Source organism: Rattus rattus, chromosome 11 (assembly GCF_011064425.1).
Source record: "Rattus rattus isolate New Zealand chromosome 11, Rrattus_CSIRO_v1, whole genome shotgun sequence".
Classification (NCBI taxonomy): domain Eukaryota; kingdom Metazoa; phylum Chordata; class Mammalia; order Rodentia; family Muridae; genus Rattus; species Rattus rattus.
The window spans coordinates 18,432,297-18,449,511 of NC_046164.1; the positions used below are offsets into that span (position 1 = coordinate 18,432,297).

The 17,215-nt window shown below is 52.0% G+C and overlaps 3 protein-coding genes across 4 annotated transcripts in view; 2 read left to right on the plus strand and 1 right to left on the minus strand.

Annotated features, from left to right (window-relative positions):
- Tmem175 (transmembrane protein 175) overlaps positions 1-2,263 on the plus strand; it is a 19,063-nt gene extending 16,800 nt beyond the window's left edge. The window contains exon 11 of the mRNA XM_032916098.1: positions 860-2,263. Coding sequence (XP_032771989.1) covers positions 860-1,526 — 667 coding nt within the window. The 3' untranslated portion in view covers positions 1,527-2,263. The remainder of the gene's footprint in view (positions 1-859) is intronic.
- On the minus strand, positions 2,069-16,008 carry Dgkq (diacylglycerol kinase theta). Its single transcript, XM_032916097.1, is given in 23 exon segments — positions 2,069-3,800; positions 4,108-4,260; positions 4,340-4,451; positions 4,549-4,695; positions 4,785-4,885; positions 5,144-5,322; positions 5,432-5,580; positions 5,791-5,942; positions 7,394-7,509; positions 8,174-8,212; positions 8,616-8,766; positions 9,073-9,134; positions 9,327-9,381; positions 9,514-9,604; positions 9,686-9,915; positions 10,112-10,212; positions 10,295-10,545; positions 10,547-10,596; positions 10,894-11,019; positions 11,093-11,178; positions 11,471-11,570; positions 13,216-13,295; positions 15,643-16,008. Coding segments are annotated over 23 exon segments (2,886 nt in total). The 5' UTR covers positions 15,896-16,008; the 3' UTR covers positions 2,069-3,698.
- Positions 15,600-17,215, plus strand: part of Idua (alpha-L-iduronidase) — a 27,649-nt gene continuing 26,033 nt past the window's right edge. The window contains exon 1 of one of the 2 annotated variants that reach the window (XR_004389429.1): positions 15,600-15,707. The gene's annotated coding sequence lies outside the window, so the exon portion shown is untranslated. The remainder of the gene's footprint in view (positions 15,708-17,215) is intronic. The other variant, XM_032916096.1, reaches the window with a different exon arrangement.

The following is a 17,215-nucleotide window of genomic DNA, read 5'->3' on the forward strand; positions in this document are numbered from 1 at the left end:
CAGTACTGTTGGGGCTCTAGTCCGAATGCTCACTTTTATTTCCAAGTGTCTCTCTCTTTTTTTTTTTAAGTCCCTTACCCCCCTCTAGCCTGCGGTTGCTCAATAATATTCCATTGCATTCTTATTTTATTAAACATGTCACAAGTCTAGTTTTAGATTCTGCATCTAACACTGTGCTTTTCCTGATACTTTTGAATAGGTTTTTCTATTATAATTTGTAAATTATAATAGGTTAAAAGTAAATATTCATTAGTGCCTTATTTCCTGAGACCTTAGATTTTAGGAACATTCCAGAGCAACCTGCTGTTGCCTCTATTCTGCAGCCAAGGCTGAAGGACTCAGAGGCTATGGTTAGGGCAGGAATTCTAGCCAAAAGAAGGCTGCTACCTTCTGCCTGGCGGTTTTGCCAGCCCTCAGGCTCTTTCTTGCCCTCACACCGTGTCCGATTTGGAGGAAGTAGTTGGTACTTGGGTGTCCCATCATTCATATCCAGGTCATGGTTCCCATCCCTTGACTTTATGCTCCAGCACAGCCTGCAAGAGTTAGGGTAGCTGTGGAGCATCTCCTGCCCTCAGAAGGCTGACCCTCAACAACCAGCCAGGGCTGTCGGTTTCTGGATAGGATGTCAGATAGGGCCACCAGTTGGGAGAGAATATATAGGACTGGTTAAATTAGGACTGTGAGTGAGGAACAGTAACTGACTAGAATGCTAAATACGTTAAGTAGCACGTTGGGATCATTTTGTGCTCTGAAGACCACACATCATTATTCTCGCATTCCCTTTATGATGCTTGGTCTACCCTTCTGGTCCTGTCATCTCTGGGAGGCTGTTACAATGCCATCTGTTCATACTTCCCAGTGAGGACAATGTTCCGGATCCCAAGGATGTGCAACAGAAATTCAGTGGCAGCCTTGTGGCTGCCCTGGGTGCATATGGGCCACAGTTCCTGGCATACTTCGGCTCCTTCGCCACAGTGGGTCTGCTCTGGTTTGCCCACCACTCACTCTTCCTGCATGTCCGGAAGGCTACACAGACCATGGGGTTGTTCAACATACTGTCACTGGCCTTTGTGGGGGGCCTCCCTCTGGCCTACCAGCAGACCTCGGCGTTTGCCCGGCAACCCCGTGATGAACTTGAGCGTGTGCGTGTCAGCTGTGCCATCATCTTCTTTGCCAGCATCTTCCAGTTTGCCATCTGGACTTCAGCCCTGCTGCACCAGAGAGAAACACTGCAGCCAGCTGTGCAGTTTGGTGGGCAGGAACATGCTTTCATGTTTGCCAAGCTCGCACTGTACCCCTGTGCCAGCCTGCTGGCCTTTGCCGCCACCTGCCTGCTGAGTCGGTTCAGCACAGCCATCTTCCACCTCATGCAGATTGCAGTGCCCTTTGCGTTCCTGTTGCTGCGGCTCCTGGTACGCCTTGCCCTGGCAGGCCTTCAGGTCCTCCGGGACCTCTGGCCAGAGCGTCCCCAACAAGACCAGGGTGAGCCCGAGACACAGTCCCAGCTCTTGCCTGCCTCCTGCTAATGCCAAGAAAGCCACTCCTGCCTATCGTAGGCATACTGCAAAGGGTCCTGTGGAGATGTCTTAGTACAAGTTTATCGCGACACCAGGGTTGTGGATATATTGGCCCGAGTATTGTTTACACTGTGAAATATCAGTATCTATTTCAAAAGTATGAACATTGTTCACACTTTGCAGTGGGGAGTTTCATGGGAACTGAAATATTTTTACCCATTTACTTACCTACCTTGACCACAACATTGCCGGGGGAATTTACTTGTCTAACTAACCTGAACAAGCCACTTTGGGCCGTCACTGAGGTATTGTTTGAGGCAGCAGCATGCAGCTAGGATCAGAGGCCCATCCCTACTCCTTGTTCTGACCAGCATGTGACCACACAGGCTATCCTCCTTGGAACGTTCGAGCAGTCGAGTCTAGGCTCACTCAGGCTGAGACGCTCCTTTCTGGCTCACATCCTCAAAAGTACAGAGCTGCCCTGGTGGGACTGCCAGTCTGTCTGCCCACTCCTCTACCAGTTGTTAGACAGAGACAAGAGGCAGCCACGGGACAGCAAAGCCCACACTATATTTGGCCCAGATATAAATTAGATCACATTCAGGTAGTGATAAATTACAGACAAAGACAGGACCAGTTGACAGGACACACTCCACAAGGGACAGTCTCACTTAAATACAGAGGACATGCTACACTGACCATAATTTACACACAGCTCTACAGATTGAAATAAAAAGGAAAAACTACATCACAACGAATTTCTTTTGAACATTGAAAATGATGTAAACATGATCATCCACACTGAGATCACAAATGGCTATCTGATGCACTTGTATGCAGTTTTGGCAGAAGCAGGTGAGCGGGTGGCACAATGGTCCTATGAAGCTGCCAGGCAGGTAGACACCCTGGTCCACACCACCCCAGTGTCACACTTCTGAAGGTGTCCACAAGCTGAGTAATGACAAACTGGAAAAGGCTCTAGACTTACTTTTGGGGGTGGGAGGTAAGCATCACAGGAGACTTTCCATGTGAGTCTTCCCCTATCCAGGGCTGAGGCTAGAGCTTTAAATGTCTTTAACGTGTTCACTTTCTGACAGGGGCTTTACTTAGCTCTATAACAGTTATGCTTTAGCCCATTATTGGCATGTACCAGGCTTACCTAGACAGCTCATTTCTGGGCAGATTCTTCCTAGGGTCTGAGGTGTGACAATGAGTTCTTAGGTGCATGGAAGAGACAGCATTTGTCTCATTCTGTGAACCCAGTGTCTCCAGCAAGGCCTGGCCATCAGAGCTGCTTCCATTTGTGTAGGAGCCAGAGTAGAAGCTCTACATCTACAAGGAAGGGCTGTAGGCAGGCAAATACCATGTCTATAAAGTGCTGTAAGTCGAGTCTAAGGGAGTTCTAGCTGCTCCACAGCAGGAGTTATTTACACACTCCTCAGCCAGGTACCACCTGGCCTGTTCTGATCCTTTCTGGGCACTAGGTGCCCACTCAGTGGTCAAGGAGGGACACACGGCCTAGCACACACTCCAGCTGTGTGTGACACATGCGTGATAGCTAAACTCACCTACCCTCAGGGTAGACAAAGGTTCCCATCCCTAAGTACAACTTGGTCAGTTCATGGCTGCCAGCTGGATGAGAACTTGTAACTCTCTTCAGCCCAAATTGCTGTCTAGTGATAAGCCCAGGGGACTTGAGGATGCCACATCCATCCAATCAGTACAGGGGAACAGGCAGCATGGAGGCCAAGGCCCAACATGGTTAGTTGTTTTGAAAGAACATAAAGTGAAATCAGAGGACCCACCTGGATGGCCTGCATCCAGATGTATTGGGTCCAAGAGAGTTCTTAAGAGAGGTTTCAAGGGAGGGAAGGAATGTGGCTAACAGGAAGGACCAGCTTCGCTCATCCTGTGAGAATCAGTCTTGTGCAGAATACAAGCTTTCCAGAGCCTTGTGCCCAGTCAATACCTTGGTACTATGGCGGAGTGAGTGGTGACCATTACCTAACCCTCTCCTAAGTTTGCACGTGATACTGGATAAGGATGAGGGATCGAAACATCCCAAGACCCATGGAGATTCTATGGTCAGTGCTACAGCTAAGTCCATCTGTTGGCCAGCCAGTGTGTGACCAACCAAAGATAAGAAAGGCTGGGTGGCTGAGACCTTTCATCTTGGCTCCTCTATAAAGGATTGCCCTCAGGAGCAGGCAAGGTGTCCACTCGGGTATCCCTGACGGCGCCAGCCTTCCTGGGCTTCTGCTTAGCTTTCCTCAGCATGTGAACCTGTTCAAAGGTAGGAATTGAAGGTCAGTAGGCCAGAGTGACATTATAAGAGACAGCTCTGAGACCTCTGTGCCACTCCACAAAAGAGGAAGACCTGGAAAAGCTGCCTCGTAGATGCTGCCTGCAGCCTACTGAATACTGTCTTCAGTTCTTACCTCCTCTCTGAGGCTGTCACCAGGGCCACCTGACACCTGGGTCCCAGAAAGCCAAAGCCTGGGCTCACCTGGCCTTAGCTACTGTATAGCATCAGCCTGCCTGACCCTGACCCTGCTCTGCTTTGCCTCTGCTCTCAGCCTTGCCAATATACCTTAGGTGCAGTAGCAGAGATGATCATGTGACCTGGGGCCTGAATCCAGGGCTCACCGTCCACCTGCACTGGAGTAGCCTTGAGGAGTGTGACACGGAAATAGGAGCCCTGGGCGATTCGGATTCCAGAGCGCAGCCCACCTTGTACCTGGCCCTGGGTAAGACAAAAGCAGAGCTGGCTAGTGGGACCAAGGTGTACCACGGGGCTTACCCACCAGCCTGCCATTGCTCACCATGTGCACGACACCTGTCACACCCACCACCTCCAACAGCCCGTCGTCTATGCGTGGCTTCTCAAACCTTGAGTCACTGTCAGAGCCCCACAGGTCAGCCCCTGAGCCCCAGCTGCCCCCAAAAGATGAAAACACAAAGTTAGGTACAGACCAGACACAGACCTAGCACCCGGCCCAAAGTGCAGAGTTTCAGGACCCAACCCTGGCACCTGGGGATGTTAATGAAGATAAGACCCTCAATGCTGGGCAGCTCCACTTCCTGCTGCTCCACCTGCAGACGGATCTCCTTGTGCAGGCTTCGAGAGTGGCTGATCTTCTGCAGCCCAACCCGCACATACACGCCCTTGTTGTGGAACCTGCCACGGAGATAGGCATTCCAAATTACCAGGGAATAGCTGCTGGCTGCTGAAAATGACCTGGTACCCCAGCCCTACCCTACCGGTACCTGCTTGTGAATTTGCCAGGCTCCTCTTCACGTGCCTGGTGGAAGTCTAGGCTGAGCTCCGCATCAATGCCAATGCCACAGTAGTTATTCATCTGAACAATCTGGAGACAGGGCATAACCAGGATGCTGGCCAGCTACCCCTGAGTGTCCAAAATTGTCCCAGACATCTCTAACTATGGTCACCAATGCCTTTCCTAGGAACCTCTCTGCTTAAATGCCACAGCATGGCCACGGAAGGCACAACCCCACATGCTTCAATCAACAAGTTCCTGCTCTGCCTTAGGGGTAACTGGGAGGAAAACTGCACATCAGCAAAGGGGGAGCCAAACACATGGCTCTAGTAGGTGCTACACTGGTACCTTGGGGGGCTCTGTTTCTACCACACTGTTCTCTGTACTATTAATTTCATGAGCGTCCAGCAGGATTGTCCATCGATCCATGAGCACAGCATCAGCCTCATCCACAGACACCAGCACAGAAAATGGGTCCTCACCACTATAGCCTGCTCCCCAACGGAGGACCCGGCCAAGGTCATTCCCTGGGAAACAGGAGAGAAAGCATAATCCACAAACCACCATAAGTCTCTAGCAAAACCCACAGTAGGGACAGCCCTGAGGCCCATCCCTCAAATTGATGGCTAAGCCCACCTGTACCCAGGGGTAGGATGGCCACAGATGGCTCTGGGCAGGCCAGATGGCGCCTTGTCTCCTCCAGGGCAGCGAGCACCCAGCCCACGGTGCCATCTCCACCACAGACCAGTACCCGAAAGCAGGGCACCTGGGAGAAAAGGTGGAACCTGTGTGGGAGACAGTATTCTGCCACTACCTCCTGGCTGCCCAGGTCAGAACCTGCATATTCATTCTTGCCCTGGGCAGCCCTTTCCTTTTTAGATGTCCCATCACTGGCCATAGAGGACTTACTGATTCCAGCAGTCCACTTAGAATTCCTACTAGCTAGAGACAGGTGGAGGTGTTCTTTCCATGTGCCAGAAAAACTCTGGACTCACCCAGGAAGAGGGCCCCCGTTGGTGAGCTCAAAGACCTGGTGTGGATTCAGCAGCTTCCGGAAACTGCAGAGCAGTTCTCGTCCCTTGAGGCCCCCACTCTTGGGGTTCACAAACACGAGGAGAGGGCAGCAGTCAGGAGGCAGCTTCGTGTGCTGAGAGGTGGAGGACTGAATTATGTCAAAGGTCCCACTTTGGAACTGCTAAACAGTGTCCAGCCTCAGATTCCAAGCCTGCTAAGCCATAGCCATAGCCAGTCCCTCTAAGGCTAAGCAGTCCACATACTTATCTCTACCTCATTACTGTCCCCTCAGGATATCCTTTCTCATAAGAATACCACCGTGGCTGCTTGGAGCTCAAGCACAGATGTCAGGGCCATATCCACTGTGACATATGTCAAGGGACCATTCCTATACTCTCAGCTATGAAGCCATAGGCCCATGATGGAAGACCATAGATCCTACCTGGTACCACAAGCCAGCTGGAGCAAGGCCTGGCTTTTGCAAAGCTACCAATACACCCTTTAGAGGTCAACAGCTTCCAGATCCCACCTGCCACATGGCAGTCGAGGACTCAGTTTACAGAGGTAACCACATACTACTGGTTATGGGAATAAAGTCAGTCTCCCCATTCATAATGCCAAGAGATAGTCCCTAGGAGTCTAGGCACAGTGGGCTGGTTCAAATCTCTACAGTGGTGTTGAATAACAGGAGACACACAAGTCAGGCATAGACACAGGGTGAACAGCAGCACAGGGTCTGCACTGCAGTGAGGACATACTTGGGATGGGGTACCCATTGGACAGGCAGAGCTGCCTGTACTCAACACTCATTTCCCCCAAAGTAGGCAGTAACTACAGCTTCATGCCTAACTCTGCCACAGAGGACAATGCATGGTTAAACACACAGGGAGTCCAGGCCTATGTCCTCAGGCATTGAGAACAGCTACTTCCAGGGTAGGACCAGTAGGTAGGGGCAGGAGGGACCCAAAGACACTGCCCAATCCAGACTCATTTCACTTGAATTCTGTTCCTCCTAAACTGGAGCCTGAAGTTGAGATCAGGGTTCAGGGTACAAACATGCCTTGGATACCTGTGGGGACTTTGTGGAACCCAGGCATAAATCCTTCTGGCAATCCTCATATGAAATTCTCTGTCCTCTGCAGCCCTCTGTGCACCTCTTCCCAGATATTGCCAGGTTCTAAGAGTGGTATCTGAAGTCAGGGAGCTCCACCTACTGGCCAGAAATAACCCTAGGTACATGGTTACCTGTGTGAAGGTTGGGGCCAGCGTCATACTTCAGAGAACAGGGCCTGGCAGTATGTTAGTACATGGTCACAACACACTATGGCCTTAAGTGGTGGAGTTGTGTCTTGTGGCGATCCCATAAGGTTAGAAATTCATGGTTCATAATGTGAAATCAGCCTTGGTCCCAATCATCATGTCAGAACCATGGACAAGTTCTGCCTCTCTGACTAGGATGTAAATTCGTCAGTCTTGTCCTTTTGGGGCTGTCGTAAGGAAGGCTGAGGTGGCACATACCAGCCATCTGGCAATGTGGACATGGTCCTGGGGCATTAAGCTGGCCTCAGGGTCCTGACTACTCACCAGCACATCTGGAAGCACTAGTGCAGTCAGTGGCCGGCCATGCACTGCTGTGTCCCTGGCCAGCATGTATAGCCGCTCAGCCTCCGCGAAGCAGGTGACATCCAGAACTACCGCACCTGCCACAGGTGGGCCAAAGCTCAAGGTGGATATCCTACACCTGCCCACAAGGTGTCCTGTGTATCCTGTCCCAAGGTACCCAGAGAAGGGTGCATCTTGTCCGCCCTACCCAAAAGGTATTCAGGGCAGGGTCTATCCTAAGAAATCCACCCCCAAGATGTCACAGCCACAAAACCTCTCCTGTGTTATATGACAACCAGGCACCTAGGCAGAACCTCAGCGCTGACCACAGCCAACTCATGTCAGCTGACTACAGGTGGCATCCACGGTAAGGGGCTAGCTACCCATCTGGCAAAGTATTCCTACAGAAGGCAGGCTCAACTCAGGATCTAGCATGGGTAATAAGGCTAGTCTCCCTGACCAATCATATTCACATTCAAATCCAGTACCATGAGCACTGCATGGTGTCTGAGTGCCCTGGGTTCACATGCCAAGAAGGCTGACAATACATCTGAAACCATCCTTCCCAGTAAAAGATGCAGACCCACAGAAAGGACAGAGATTGGGGAAAATAGCTAATCTCAGCTACATTGTAACAAAAGCAACAGGTGTAAACCAAGAAACAAAACTAAGGGATGATTCCAGGCGCATGGATCTAGGGAAGGAAGTAAAGGGCAGGCTCTTCTATCTGACTCCAGGAACATCCACCAGGTATCAGCTCACCTTGTAAGGAGTAGACGTGACTCACAGACACCACAGCAGCTGCATAGACAGGTTGCAGTCAGAGTAGCATCCTGAGGCCCAGACCCGACCTCCCAATCTGGGGTCAGCCTCCCTCCTAAGGACATCTACATCCAAAGCGCAGCCCACCCAAGCAACCCTGTCCCATCCGTCTGGGTCAGTGTCCTGGGAATTGTCTATACACTGTTCCTAAACAAGGTCCCTGACTCCTGAATGTACAATGATTTCCCCAGAAGCATAGACTAAATAGTTTAGGAAACAGAAGCCCCACAATGAAGGCCGTATCAGCTGTCCTGGAGTGGAAACTGAGTTTGGGCTTCAGATAGTGCATGAGGAAGCAAAAGAAATTAGGCTTGGTACCATAGTTCCACTGCCCAGTCAGGACCCTTTCCCAGCCAGAACCCTGGATAACCCAAGGTCACACCTTTGGTGGCCATGGCCTCATGCAGCAGGTTGCTGTAATCCTGAGGGGACAAGCCAGGTGGCAGGCCACCCACAAACAGGGAGACATGTGGGGTTACGGCCCTGGCCTCGGCCACGTAGAACCGTGTCTGGCTTGCCTGGCGCACAGATGTCTGCGGAAAGAACAGGAATGGGGAATGCTGGGCAGCAGTGCCAGCAACGCTCCTCCAAATCCCCACTTAGCTCTTCAGGGAACTAACTTGGATACTCTTGAGACTCAAGGCCTCCCAGCTAGAGACGGGTGAAATGTTACAGAAGGTGCTACCAGGCAGGACATCAGCTGCTGGTTGGGGAAGATACGGTGTCTGAGAAGAGATGCCCGCCTGGGCAACGGCAGGTGAGTGGGCAGCCTTGATGCTATTCTTTTACATGGCTGGGCTCTGGCAGTTCCCCTGGGACTGTTGTCTACATCCACTGACCTGTCGGATGTCCCGGAGTCGATCTAGCAGAGGTTCTTCATCCACCAGCACCGTCCGTTGGACTGTAGGATTGAGGGACACAGCATGTGGGCACTAGGATCCTCCCTTCCACAGACAGCTGCTCTAAGTCTCTGGGGCATGTGAGGATGCAGGTGAATCTGGTGGGGCCACTCAGAAGGGCCTGGTCTAGCCCCAGTGTCCTGGTAGGCCCTAGCCTACTACACAAAAGGACCTGAGAAATGCAGTCCACTTACCTTGTCTGCTGCTCATAAGCACCTCAATCAGCTGGAATCTCTCCTGATCCTCAACCTATACAGCATGGGTGACATATCAAGCCTAAGACAGAACCTTCCCTCATATCCACAGGACATGCAGAGGGATAGTAGCCTGGCCCATTGACTGGGTGACCCCAAAGTGGGTGGGAATGGCCAGTATGCATACCTGTCGTCCAAATAGTGGGAGAACCTCTTGAACCACAGACCGTGCTGTACTCTGGGAGTTCACACGGATGGACACATAGGCCACACCTACCCTGTGGGGAAGAGACTCAGAGTCCAGGTTCTAGATACTCATGCTACCCTTCCCACAACAGATCCTGTGATTTGAGTCTTACTTGAGCCAGTCAGGGTAGATCTTCAGGATCTCTTGGGTACGAGGCAGAGACCTGATGACCCAGGCCTCAGGCACGGAATCCCCGGGCCCGGAGTCTTTACTAGTCTCCTCCTCAGTGGTCCCGGTCTTCCCCAGAGCCTGGGCATTGCCAGACAGTAACGTTAGGGGCAGTGCCTGCAGCTGGAAGTCCTTAGGGTCCTCGTTGATATAGTAGGCCCGGAGTGCTGCCTCCTGTAGAGGATAGAGCCACGATGGAGGGCCAGGTGAACAGGGGACTTAGTATGGAGAGCTAGGCTAAGAGAACAGGTGAAGGAGGCAGGTAGATAGGGAAGCCAGCTGAGGAAGGGGGCAGATATGAAGGAGGGTAAGCAGAGGGCTCCAGTTGTGGTAGTACGCACTGTACCTCTGTGTATAGGTTAACTCTTACCATCACTTCCTCATTCCGAGCCAGGCGGGAAACTGTAACCAGGCGAAACTGATTTTTCCTCATGGAGTCATTGCCATCAAAGATCTTCAGGGTCTGTTTGGCTAGGCAAGAGGGGAGCCGTTGAGAATCTCAGGGGGGTCTAGAACCAGGTGGGACAGAGTGACAGCTAAGTGGGACACTTACTGGATTCTGTAGCTGCCGATACCTCTCTGCCTGTGCCGACTGTAGCATTCCCATCTAGGCCATCATCTCCATCACCTATGGGACAGACGAAGCCCTTATACTCAGTGCCTGGCCCAGCCAGGGTATACCTGAGTCCCACCTCTATCTCACCGAGCTCCAGGACCATGGTCTCGGGGATTCGGAAGCAGTGCATCTTGCTGAAGTTTCGGGACAACAGGCGCACACACGAAGGAGGCAGTACCATGGAGCGAGCGTCCAAATGTACACTCAGGGGTGAGTGCTGTGGAGCACACGGAGTGAGCCTGATAGGACAAAGGTATAAGTCTGGTACCCTGGGCAGAAAGCTGGCTAATTCCATATCTACTAGGCTAAGCAACCACTTAGACGGCGCATGAAGCCAGAGTTGCTACTCCATAGCCCAGAAAACAGTAGGATGTAGACATCTTGAAAAAGGGGAACTTTCCCCTTCTCTCACCACATACCCCATCACAGAACCCACCCCTACCTGATGGCTTTAACTCTCCCACGCTCAGGGCCCCACTCATTTCATTCCTCTCCTTTGTCCCACGCTCAGGGCCCCATTCCATTCCCATGCCCACCTGTACACCACACCACTCGCAGCGTACACCAGCCAGCACATCCGAGGAGCCACAAGTCTTCCTACAGACCTCACATCGAGCACCAGAAGGCAGATTCCCCTCCCTCCAGTGGTGGTGATACGTGTCCTGGGGATGGTGGGCAGTCAGAAGCTCAGCCAGCCTACCCCTACCAAACCTACCCCAGCGCTGGTACACTCACATAATCGTGCTGTCCATCTTGGTGACACTGACGACAGTCGCTGCAGGCGAAGGGCACACAGTCGGGGTGAACGTGCAGCTCACACACTGGGGGGCGGGCAAGGTTAGGGGCCTCTTGCCACACCCCTGCCCTCCACACTGACCTCTTAGCTTGGGCTGGCTCCAACCTCAACCCCTGCCATCCTGAACCAGCTTCTTCTAGCCTGATTGCTTCCTGCCTGGTAGGCTCATACTGTTGGCACCCCCAAAGTCAGCCTGAGCCTACCACCTGTGCCCTTGACAAACCACAGGTAGAGGAGGGCTGGGCTACCTGGGGTAGCAGAGACCAGCCCTTTGAGAGAGGAGCTCAATTCCAAGGGGGCCAAGGGCCCAATGGTACCTTCACAGCGGAACGCAGGTACCTCCAGGCTCTTGCGGCAGACCACACAGAACTTGCGCTTGTAGAGACCAAGGGAACCAAAGCAGTGAGCTACAGGGACCTATAGGGACAGAGAAATCCTGACTTAAGCTGCTGGGTCTTGCGCCCTTATCACTGGTAGCTCTGTGAACTGGCCTAACATTACCTGTTGGTCACTGCTTGGACAGAGAGAATCATTCCTCCTCCTTCACCTTCACAAATCTGCAACTCAGGTCCTACTTGAGAGTGCCTACCTCAATCCGGCTGCACTACCATGAGACCTGGACTAGGGCTAGGGCTAGCCTGAATGATTGTGGGACAGGTGAGCAGAGAAAAAGCTCTCTAAGTTCACATCTGCAGTATTCTAAGCACAGGCAAAAGAAGTCCACCTGATACCCATTCCTTGCTGCTCCACAGGTCAGCAAGACTACCAGGCCCCTGTCTTATTAGATTAAGAGCTTTCAACACCCCCTTAGATTCACCCTCTCGGAGACGTCACTGTGAACACGTGAGAGCAAATTACCTTCCAATGAAAATAGATTGTAAGGATCAGGTCTTAACTTGACTGGTCCTTAGCCCAAGACTTAAAGCACATTCAATAAGCAGGGGAGAAAAACTGCACACCAGAAGGGGGTCTGTATGTCAGGACGGAAGATGATTTCTATCTTTTTAAGTATGTCCTCTGAGCCTATTTGAAATCACACTAGCACTTCTTTTAATCACAAGTGTACATAAGACAGCATTGAGATTGTTTTAAAAAAAATACAGCCTCAAGACGTTGCTTCACAAAGACAACACTCTGGCAAGCACAGCATCCTGAGACAACAGCCAGCACTCTTGGATCCCTTGGTGCTCACACGTAGTAATCAAGTATACACCAAGCAGCAACGTTAAGGGAGATCTGACAGTGTTCATTCAGAGCACTCGTCAGCTTCTGCTTGCTGTGGTGGCTTATCCCCCCTCACCCCATTTACTTGTCTCCTCTCCTCCTCAGCTGGGAGGCAGGACCCACCTCCTAGTGCAGACATGTATAGTAAAAGTTCAGAGCGGCCGAGCTGCCAGTAAACTGGCTTTGTGAATGCAGCTGATGGGAAGTGAGGCCACCATGCTCACCTGTTTGAACCACATCTAGCTATACTGCTCTCACCACCATCGTTACTCACAGAAAGGAAGTCTCTGTACCTGCTGAGAGGAGCCTCATTGACAAGCACTCTGTGGAGGAAGGTCAATGGCCAAAACATACACCAACTCCAAGGCTCTAAGGCTTTTTCCATGTGCCTATTAGGTTACAACCTCTAAAGGTTTACGTGCACTTGTCAGAGACAATCCAGAGATTCCCCTGTGCTCTCTACCTATTTTCCAGTGTTAATGACTTACAGAACTAGTCAGTGTCATAGCCAGAGCATGCAGTCCAAGCAAAGTATTCCTCGTTTGGTCCCTTTGCAGCCACATCCACTTCCTAACCTTGAACCTCTGATCTGGTTTCCTCAGAGTTCCACAGACAAGAATGTGCCCTTGGACACTGACTTTTCTCGGTGTATAGTTACCTAGAAATCCACTCAAGGTGCTTGGCTCATAAACCACTCCTTCGTTTTTGATTGTGAGCAGGACAATCAAACTCTGCCCTTTGCTCCCTAACTATGATGTGGCTAAACTGAATAATACAAAAGACAGCTAGGGGTCAGCACTTAACCCAGGAAAGCCATGCGGACTGCCCCCACACTCACCCGGACGAGGCTTGGCGCAATGCTTGTGCACGGGGTTTTCACCTGCTTTAGGCACTTCTCATGGGACATGAAGTTGCAGACTACAAGGAAAAGAGCTGTGTCAGTCAGCCCACCTTGCTAAACAGCCCAGTGTGTGCCCCTCGAGGTGAGAAATCCTAGGACTCAGCCTTTGCCAGCAGACCATAGGGAATCGGAAATCCATCACAGGGCTAAAAGGCCAGCATAAACAAGTCACTCAGCCCGAGCTGATTGGGAGTTGTTTCTGAGCTCAGATAGTCAGCATGGTACTTATCCCTGTGCCACTTAGTGGCAGATGTCACTCCTGTGATCCAAGGTAGTCATACCATCCTCAAGAGCCCAATGTCCACTAGCCTCAAGAGCCGGATGCCACAGTAGGACCATGGTGGGAGATGAGTTTGTCCTGCTGTCTTGGGAGTGGCCCAATGCCCTCACACTGACTCAGCTCCCTTGTCTCTGAGGCCAACAGAGGAGCAGAGAGCTGAGTTCCCCAAGACAAGGTGCACATAAACAGCTGTGGGAGGGGCTTAGGAAATACAAAACACACCTGGTTGGGGGTGGGGGTGAGGGGCTTGTTTCCAGACCTCAGCACAATAGAGCTTCAGCAGCGAAACAAACTTAGAGATGCACAAGAGGGGACTGGAACCCGTGTAACCTATCAGAGCCAGGGCAGGACAAGGGAGTGAAGGGCCTGGGCTGGCTACACAGGTGGGATACTGGTGAGAGGCTGTAGTAATGAAGGCGCATGGCCAATAAGGCAGCCTGGGAAGCCAGAGCCTATCCAGAGGGCCCCAGCTGCTGCTTCCCTCCTGCTGAGACCCCAGACACCTCATTCCTAGAAAGAGACCAAAGTTTTCCATGAAATGTTCTACTTGAAGGAGGCTAGCTAGCTAGGGCTGGTGAGAAAAGCAGAGGAGAAAGTAGTGACCTAACAGGAATCTTTCCAGGCGCCCCATTTGCTCCTCCTTAGTAGGCCTTGCTAGCTGCCCCCTCTGTGGGCGACACCTTGTGTGTTCCTGCAGGTGGAAGGACTCTGCTCATACCCTCGTGAGGATGTCTACAGCAACGCTGCTTAGAAGAGGCTCTGTACCCTCTTCTGAGTAACAGACTCTCCGGCTGCTGGCTGCTATACGTGAAGATTTTGCTTAGGTTTCCTGACTCCACAGACCTAGGCACAGACAGGGGTCACACCTGTGAGGGATACCTAGATTCGAGTCCTACATTCATTATCTCTCAGTTCTGCAGAGATCCTAGGTCTAGCCTCTGACCTGTAGGGTCCAGCCTCCGATCTGTAGGTCCACCTCCACTACCTTTACGTTCAGAGATTAGACTTAGACTTGAAGCTATGCCTGCTATGACTTTCACCCATAAAGTGAGGTAGAGGACCACCCTTCTACCTGAAAACCTGCCTATGCCACCTTTGTAGGGTCCTGGGGTATAGTTTCAGACATGCAGCTAAGTCAGTGTACACATCACAGCCCCCAGGGCAGGTAGGCCAGTGTAGTATTTCTGATCTGACAGAGAAAACCAGGTGACCTATGTCACTACTAGGAGGTGCTATGAGAACCTTGCCATCCTCACTAACAGAAGACACTCCTATGTGAGGAACTATGACCTTAGTGATCCTGCCCAGAGCACAAGGCTGTTCCCTGAATAGGACAGATGCTGCTCCCACTTTCAGACCTTGGTCAGGACACACTGTCAAAGGCCCAGACGTCCCTCACAGATTTGGGTCTCAGGGCTGCCTCTTCACAAGAGTAAGAATGAAAAGAGGGCCAACCATAGAATTACCCGGAGAGCTGAGGAAGAGGTGCCATCCTCTGCCCTGTCTAGCCGGCTCGGCGGCTGGGTGGGAGCTGTGTTGGGACATGCCACAACTGTAAAGAGGGCTGGGCCTAGCTCTCCAAGCAGTTGAGCCTGAGCAAAGCAGCATTAATACCCTCTGTGCATGCGCTCGGGACAAGAATGACCAGGACCCACGGCCAGTCACTCCTGCTGTCCCAGTCGCTTAGGAAGCCAGACATGGAAACAGCAGAGAGAGCCCCATTGCCTCAAGTCTCAGTCCTACCTTCGTATCTCTATGCCTAGGCCCAATCACTGCCTCAACACACACCTTGCTTCTTGGAGCTCCGTTGGATTCCAACAACAGCATTGCATTACACGACTCTGTCTCCACCTCCCAGTAGGAAATCCTGAGATCCCAAGTCAAGAGAGGCCAGACCCAGGGCACCCCTCCTTCCTGCCCTTAAAAGCAGGTGTCACCTCCATAGGAAGGTCCTACTCAAACAAGAGGCTGTCTCTGAGCCCACCCACAGCCAAGAGGGGCAGGGCTCAAGGGTCAGGGCAGTGTCCCGGGAAGGAGGGCACCGGCTCCTGGGAGCGGCCTTAGGACGCGGGGTGGACTCTCACCATCGCACAGGAAGCCGGCCAATCCCCAGATGAAGTCCGAGCAGAGGTGGCAGAAGGTAGGCTTGGTGAGTGTCACCTTGCGAAAGCTGTGGCCGGGTGCTACGGAGCCGATAGCTCTGCCAGTCCGCTCTGGCCCTGACCCCGGGCGTGCGCGGCCCGAGATGCCCAGCACAGGGCTGCCGGCCGGGCTGCCGAGACGTGGGGAACCACTGCCCGGCCAGGTCCGGGCCCCGGACTCGGCTGCCGTCGCCATCTCACAACCCGAGCGCCCCAACTCCAGGTGCACGCTAAAGCCAGGTCCGCGGTGTAACGAGGGCCTTAGGCTGTGCCTGCTCCCGGCTTCCGACTGCGCTACCTAACGCGCAGGCTCACGTGGGCGGGGCCGGACTGGAGAGGACCTCCTGAGGGGCGGGGCCTTCATGCTGAAGGCGGGGCCTCTCTGGTCTAGACCGAGGGGCTGGGTAGCCCAAGTGGGTTTGATCCGTACTCCAGCACCAGATGAGCAAAACAAGGAATGAACTAGATTTCCCACTCAGGATACTGGATATGTGAGGCCTTTGCTCGTATAAGCAGAGGAGAATCTATATGAGAACATTCATAGCTACCTGAGCACTTCAGCGGGACTTCCACAAGCTCCTTTACTCCAGCAACCCCCGCACCCCACTTGACACCCCCCACCACGTACTCCCCCAAACACACACTGCAAAACTTTCTCCCACTGTGTTCCCAGGTCTTTGAGGACTTACTTGCAAGGGAAGGACATCCACAGTAACCACAGCTTTGTGTTGTCCAGATAATCTATAACTTTGGACCTAGGAGTCACTGCCTCTATTGTCAGCAACCCTCAAGGGCCCTCCTTCTGTAGGCCCACCCTGATTTGAAGTTGTGGAGACACTACTGGAATGGTGGTCCAAAAAGCTCCTGGCCTCTAACCCATTCCCAGTAGCCACCCAATGCATCATGGGAAGGAAACAACGACAAGAGAACTCTTGTGAGTTCCAGCCCATCTTGGTGTATCTAGTGAGTTCTAGGACAACCAGGGTTATGTAAAGAGACCCTGTCTTTTATATGTATATTTATCTGAATGATTGTTTGACCCACTATATCTGTGCCTGGTGTCAGAGGAGGTCAGAAAAGAGAACTGAATTTCCTGGAACTGGAGTTGCAGATGTTTGTGAGCTGCCATGAGGGTACTGGGAATAGACCTAGGGTCCTCTGTGAGAACAACAAATGCTCTTAACCTCTGAGACATCTCTCGGCCTCCTTAGTGGCATTCTTTTTTTTTTTTTTTTTGGTTCTTTTTTTTGGAGCTGGGGACCGAACCCAGGGCCTTGCGCTTCTTAGGCAAGCGCTCTACCACTGAGCTAAATCCTCAACCCCCTTAGTGGCATTCTTAACAAGTCCTGGAAATTTCTAGCCTCCATACAATCTAATCTGGGCCTAGAATGTTTTCTGTCCCTGAGACTTAACTGCTGAATAAGCTCACCCTTCCTAGTTCTTTCTGAACTCTTGCTGGCTGGTCAACTCAGCTGTGCTGGCTCAAACTCCTCTCCAAGCTAACTGATAGTTACAG